Source organism: Pygoscelis adeliae, unplaced genomic scaffold (assembly GCF_000699105.1).
Source record: "Pygoscelis adeliae isolate BGI_AS28 unplaced genomic scaffold, ASM69910v1 Scaffold77, whole genome shotgun sequence".
NCBI classification, from domain to species: Eukaryota; Metazoa; Chordata; class Aves; order Sphenisciformes; family Spheniscidae; genus Pygoscelis; species Pygoscelis adeliae.
Window position 1 is genome coordinate 6,026,356 of NW_008825216.1, and position 7,537 is coordinate 6,033,892.

The following is a 7,537-nucleotide window of genomic DNA, read 5'->3' on the forward strand; positions in this document are numbered from 1 at the left end:
TTCCTCACTATTCTCTTCAGAGGGATTTATTCTGGTTCACACTACTACCAAAGGCACTACCGCAAATTTCAATAGAGTAAGAAAGACAAGGAAGCGCTTTACAAAATAGTCTGATACAAAAATTTCAACTGCATTATATGAATCTTTTGTTGTTTTTTAGCACAGCAGAAGGCATTATGCATCAGCACATGAAGTGCTGACGAAAGCAGCTGAGTGATGTAACTTCGGAAAGTACTTGCCAATAGCATGCAGAAGTCAATTCCAACAAGACACTATCTGCTTCATAGAGTGACACACGACACAGTGTAAGACCAGATTCATGTTTCATGTACTTCTATGTCAACAGTGGAAGAGCAGACAGCATCTGATCTGCCATAAGCTTTGTGGGAAAGCTACAGAATTTTGTGAACAACTTTGAATTAGTAGAATGACTGCTGATAAGTAGTATGCATTAATATTACGTGTTTGGATGCAACACTCAGATTTATAATTTCATAGAACCACAACACAAATGAATCACACAAAGATATCTAATTCAAACAGAATAAACTTCTAAGCACTTTAGAAACTTACATAATAGTACCTGTAAGTGCACCTATAAACAAATTGTTCTAACACTTCCTGCTTATGCTTGGCTTCCTTTATGCTTTTACTGAATCACTGCCACAACAGACTTGATAAAATAATGATACTCTCCATGTTAAGTGCAACACTATGTGCAATAATGTCTTCAACAGAAATAAATCGTACATTTCTGCTCTTTTCCATATTGCCTTCATCTCATTGCTTCCTTTTAGTTACACAGATCTAACATTTGATCAGCTGCAGAACAAATTTGTGATTAATTTGGAAAAAATTGATAGGAGGCTGAACTTTATCTGTCATAATGAATCAAATAATGAAACTGGAATCACACCGGTTTTGTTATTTTGGTCCCCGTGCACTAGAAACCAATAGATAGTAACAGAAGTGGCTGATTTACCTTGCTATCAGCAAAAAGTACTTGTAAAACTCTAACATGGACTGTTCAAAGTAACAGAGAATTTATTGGATATATAAGTAAGATTTTCAGAGTGAAGATACGTTAAGGTTCCAATCATTTCTAACCCTTTCCACCTTACTTTCAAGTAAATCCACAACTCAAATAGCCATTGACATGTGCAGACTGTGCTGTACACTGCTAATAACTTTGAATACTATCTCAAGCTATGAGACTGAAAATAGTCTTGTATAACTATATATGCAAGAAGAACTATTTAGATGGTTCTACTGCAATAACCATCTAGGAACCTGCTTTTCCACATGTGGATTCAAAAAGATAGGAAAGGAAAAAAACAGATTTGCACAGAGTATATCAAAATTTTAGAAAGAACTCCTGAATAATTACAAAATAGGGAGATCCAAAATGTCTTCACTACAGTGGGCCACATTAGGTAACAAGACATTTTTCTGGTTAGGTTTTATGTTATGTTTATGTTCTCCCACAAGTAGTAATCCAAACTTTATTTAATGTAGTGATTTTCATACAACTTATATCCCAAAACACTATCCTCCTCAGGAAAAAAGAATGAAGCAATGTTGCAAGACAGAATTCACCATTACAAATTTTCCATCAGCTGGAAGTCTGGAAGCCAAAGCAGGAAGAAACCTGAGACTAATCCACTCACCCCTAGGACTGCAACCACTAGAAAACGTCCTTTCTATTTTATTTTATGTTGTTAACAAATGTAAGCATTCACATGAACTGTAGCACATTAAAAGCCTATATTTTTACCATGACCCTCAGTTCCTGTATCTGAAAAAACTTAATGCAGAAGAATTTTCCCCAAAAATATTTATCCCAAAGTTACCATGAACATTTTATGTTACTCAATTATTCCAGTCCATACCTGCAAACCTGCCAGTCGAGCAGCTGACTTCCCTTTGAGGCAGAGAATGACTGCCACAAATGCATTTAAGTCCTCCAGAGAGAGGCTACTGACCTAAAACAGATGAAAAAATAACACATTATCTGAAGGCTCTGAAGAGGAACTTTCTGAAAATTGGCTCCTCTTGCTCAAGCACATCAAACTTAAACCAATTACCTCATGAAGTTATAACCACCATGAATGCATTGTCTAGGAAAAGACACTTAAGAGGAACAAAATACTTACTTTCACAACTTGAATGAAGTGCATACCCCAGTACCCGTGTATAGTGTATATACATGGATTTCCACACACCAAACAAAATGCCCACCCTTCATGTATTCCCTTGCCCTCTTCCCTTGGAGTTTCTTAATAACAGGAAATTTCTTCATCACCATAACACTAAACATAGTAAAAAAATGAGATTCAAAAAAATGTAAATTGCTTTATAATCAAGACCCAGAATAAAAACCACCTCAATGAGCCATAGATGTGATGACCATCAGGATTTCTTTCAAATGCTTACATGGTTATCTGTTGGAAACTTTAAAAATTATCTAAAATATTTCAATTACCTATTTTAAGCTAAATTTCAGGATTTAACAAAACGTATTTGGATTCTTTTAGGTTTTTAGGTTACATATTGAAGTGGGAAGAACACAAATTTATAAGAAAACTAAACCTAAAATGTTCAAGTGGGCAAACATAAAGGAAAATTCTAAATTCATGTAAAAGCTCACTCTAATACTTCTATCAGAAAAGGGAGAATGGGGGCATTTACTGTTGTGAAAAAGGATTCTGAGATTCTATAGAGGCACATGGTCACCTGAGGAGAAAGACAGCACCTCTAGACCAGCTGGGCCGATTCCCTGACAGTACCAGTCCAGTTCTGATCACTTGCTTCCTCTTAGAAGAACACTATAGATTATACATGTGCACCAAGACCAAGTATCTGTTACAAATGTTGAGGCTATAAAGAGGGCTCTAAGTGACATCCATAAAGCATTACAATTCTTTATCAATTGGAACTCGAGGGAAGGTTTCTCTTGCAAAGTGTGGAAATGTGCATTGTGGGCTTCCAGTACAGTTAAAAGGCTGCCTAAAACTCTGCATTGCCTTTCTTTTAACAGCTTGATTTTTGGGGAATGTTGTGTATATCCCATTTCAATCCGTTAAGAGTTTCTATTACGGCTATTAAAAATCAAAAAGTGACAGAAAAAATGAAGGAGAGAAAAATTAACAAAAAAGTATTGATGTACATCAATAGAAAAAGAAAAAGAAAAAAACACTAAGAAGCTGTCTACAATTACTTCATTCATTGACTTGCTTAGGAGGGGTAATCCAGTCTTTCCTCCTCAAAATAAAAATTATTCAACCACTACTGAGAATTTTTTTCTTTTTTTCTTTTAAATCAGGCCTTGCTGCTTATCCCACTGTAAAATACTTTGCCCTCTATGACTCTGTTAAAACTTGCATAAAGCACAAGAATGTGAGGGGTATGAGAAAAGTTTTAAGCTTTCAAAATGCTCCTTGGTATTCATTAACTCCACCTGGCTGCTAAGATCTGATAACGGCCCTACTTTACCCTGTATTTCAAGTCAGGTGTCACCTTTGTGTAGATGGTAACAAGCGAGGTTTACTAAACCTGCACATTTCATACATTGCAGTAACAGAAGAAATGACTTTCATCTACAAAACAATTCTTAATACTTGCGCAATTTTGTCCTAGGAAAAGTAAGTCAAAGATTGCTTGCAAGTACAACAGCAAGGAAATGCCCCCAACAGAGCAGATCAGCCAGAATGCTTACGATTATCAAAACACTTCTTTAGAGAAATATTTTATTCAGTAACCAAACTTGGTGAGTTGTCACACTTCCATTGTCAGATTTCTTCCAAAACTGTAAGAACTTGAAAGAGAAATTTCCCCTTTCTTTGGAGGCTCCACAATTTGATATGTGAACTCATTCACTTCTTTCCTAACTTTAAAGACAGACCTATTATTTTTTTCACTATTTTTGTTCTTAATTTGGAGGATATTTGAAAAGTACCCTCACTGAAAAGATTACTCTTGAAATCGACACTTTCTTTATATAGTTAAGATTTGCTTATTGGAATTTTTTTCTCACTTTAAAAAAATGCATCTGACGTTTTCATTAAATACTTGCACATAAATTTTGAGGAAGCCAGATGGATTGGTCAGTATGCTGGTTCCTGCAAAAACCTAAGTTTTAGGTTAGATTAAATGATAAGTAATGAAATTTTTAAGTTTATTTCTCCCTCATATAAGCTGAAGGAAATGATGTTAGCCTGTTTGAAGGCAACTACAATTGCTCAACTTAAATCACCTTTGGGGTAACAATCCACCTTCCCTCTCTAATACAAATGTAAGACTAAAGTGTAAAGTAAAGACAAGAATTAGGCCACAGTTAGACAAGCATTGTTTTCTCAGCTATGAAACAAATGGAAGCAGTATGGTCAGCTCAAAGCATGGTTGCTGACACTCTTGCTCTCATGTTTTCCCCTCAAACAGCCCAAGAAAACAAATGGACGATATCAGAGAACTAACCAAAGCTTACAACAACTCAGCAATGAAAAACATTTCAATCCAAATCAATTCCCTAGCCTGGCTCATAGGGTAGATTGTATCAGTGCAACTCAGAGGGTAGAAGAGAATCAGGAAAACGGGACAGGTGTTGAGAAACTGGCACTGCCATGAAAAACCTTCCATCAAACTAAGCCCTTTGCATGATCTCTCTGCTATTATTCTTGTTGAAAACATGAGCTGCAAAACTGTTTTCAACATTAGCCATTGGACAATAAGTTCCGAAAACCATATCCCTAACAAGCATTTTTTTTTCATTGTATTAATATGCTGTGATCAAGGCTCAGTAAATCCACATTTCTGTTGGTGTTCTGTCCTGTTACTCTTCTTCTTAATCCCACTAAAGAAACCCTTCTCAAATAATTTAGTAATCATGCTATGAAAGGGTACGCAGGATAGCAGAATAAGTAAATGAAACAGTGAAAACAGATAAATAAATGAAACGGTGATTTCATATCCAAATATGAAAAACACTTAAAGCATGTTTAAAGCTAAGTACATGACATGTATCTTGCTGAATTGAAACTGCGAGGCATGAAATGATGTTTAATGAGTTTCATTTTCAAAAAACTTTCCATTTATATTCTGCTTTACAAAAATTAAAGAAAAAAAAGAGCTATATGGATCATTTGTATAATTCCCATTTGTTCTTCCTCAATGCATCATCTAAGTTTGAACAAACATGTATGAAGGAAAAAAAAAAGGAAAAGTCAGGGAGAACTTGTTTTCATGTATCACACACCAGTATAAATCTGTTATTGAGGAAAGTCTGAAAAAGCAAAACAAAAGACAAAATGTAGCTCAGTGTAAGTAAAAGTGCAACAGAGCTTATCAGATAAGATAAAGGCATTATAATTTTCTCATCCTCAGAGAGGAAAACCTGCTTGTGAGACCAGCATTTGAAAGGTGGCAAGTACAGACAATGTATTAAATACCTAAGAGAAATGTAAATAATGAAGCAATATTGTATTTAGTCTTGTGTTCCTTTTTATTACAATTAAGGTAATCTGCAGGCTGCCAAATGTTTGGAATTATGACAGAACTGCTACCTAATGATCACCTATTACTCAGAATTTAATGAGAAGAGCCATATCCTCAGTTCTGGCTGGAAACTGAGTAGATTGACAGGATGGTGTGAAAACGTAGTGAGAGCTGACTAAATATTTATATTGTCTGTTTGCACAGCCTGCACAGCCACCTGAGGGAATGTCTTCTTTTGATGACATAAAGGAAACACAAAAAGAGAAGCTTTAACTTGCAAACAGGTCCCAAAAAGTGGGGGAAATCCCTCAGTTTATACTCTCTCTGTTAAACTGCCCAAGGGGCTTTGTCACGGGCATGTGAGAGTTATGATTAACTACTAAAAAACCCCAAGTGTTTCTTGAACAGGATGATGCATGTTAAATGGAGTAATTAAAAACACTGTAATGCAGTACTATTATATTTGATCAACTATGCCTACAGTAAAGATTAAGAGAAAAATCCAGCACAGGCTAGCAAGAAGCAGTTTATTAGTCAATCACATCTATCAGCGTTGACAGCTGAAGAAAAAGCAACTGTCCCAGTTACCTGCATCATAAGATAGGCCAGCAAGCAGCAGAATGCTGCAACAGGTGCTTCTAGAGCTTGGAGCTCTTCCATCCTGTCCTGGAGGTGAAAGCATGCCAGAAATGTACTATACCGTTGCTTTTCCACATCAGGTCCTTTGGCAAACCACAGTGTTTTCAAATTAGGTGTTCCACCTACAATAGAAATCCATTACTTTATCTTGGCAGCAACAAGATAAAACATGCCTACCTCATTACAATCTGAAAGCAAACAACTGATCTGCTCTTGGCACTTGTAAGGACCACAGAGTTAAATATGAAATGTATTTGACAGAACTTGGCATTTGAAAAAAAAAAAAATTAACGAAAAAAATTAAGGCCTGTAATTTAAAAGAATTGTATTGAATACAGGCATGTTTAAGCAGAGTGGACTGAATTCGATTGTTACAACAATATAGACAACTTTGAGACATCAGGGTTTTACCCTTTGCAAGAGCAAAGTTTGCCTACAAGTGTGTGCTTTCCCTTGGCGATCCACAGAATTAAATGGGGTTAGCTTCATCATAAAATAGTGATTCAGCAGAAAACAACCGTATCTGTTTCTTCTTTCTCTCTCCTAGAGCTAGCGTATCAGGGGTCCTTGAAGGATCCTTGCATTGCCTCTCTTATAATCACCTGTTTTAATTAATAAACTGGTCACCTATGCCATTTGCTGGCAAACGCGCATTCTCCACAAAACACTGTGCTGGTATGACTCCTCTGCAGCAGGTTCCAGTTTGGGAATAAAAATCAAGGCTATCTGGTATTTTGCACTCTCTAGACTACTGTATGAAACGCTGTTGCAAACACACACAAAAGAACTGTCATCAATTATGTATAATGTTATCTTTCCATACTTTCTGTAGTATCATTCACCCTGGCCTCTAAATCCTTAATATTTACCCCATGTTGCCATTTCCCAACTTGTGACATGTGTGAACTAATGTAAAATTTGCTCCTCATTTAAATTACATTTAATCCATTATCAAAATAAACACTAAGGCACGTGAAATAACAGAACAGCTAACTGGTTATGCCTAAGAATCCCAATTAAAGACAGAATCCTCCCATAAAGTACTGCTGCTTCTGTAGTTAAATAAAACGAGGTGTGAATTTTAAATGTGGACTAATTAAGCTACATTTGGTAACAACTTTTCGTTTTTGTGTGACATGCAGCAGCTGTAGTCCAGTTAGGAACACTTGGTGATAATAAATGGTTAAAGTGACAAGGTGCTGAAATCTACATAGACAATGTTTATTTAACCAAGAAAGCCCATTAACCAAATGGTACTAATTCTTTGGAGGGGGGGAAACTAGAAAAGAAGTTAGTATTTTCTTTCTTCATCTCCCTGATGGATGTTTCTTTTACTATTTTTAAGACTAACTCTCCCGTCAAAAGTTTTAACCATGTAGAGAACTACCATCATACAATCTGTAAGTTT

At 35.9% G+C, this 7,537-nt stretch overlaps 1 protein-coding gene across 1 annotated transcript in view; it reads right to left on the reverse strand.

Moving 5' to 3' along the window:
- The window catches only part of FAM120B (family with sequence similarity 120B), a 59,540-nt gene that overhangs the window by 32,600 nt on the left and 19,403 nt on the right, over positions 1–7,537 (reverse strand). The window contains exons 5-6 of the mRNA XM_009329193.1: positions 6,079–6,251; positions 1,890–1,982 (exon numbers count right to left, since the gene is read on the reverse strand). Coding sequence (XP_009327468.1) covers positions 1,890–1,982; positions 6,079–6,251 — 266 coding nt within the window. The remainder of the gene's footprint in view (positions 1–1,889; positions 1,983–6,078; positions 6,252–7,537) is intronic.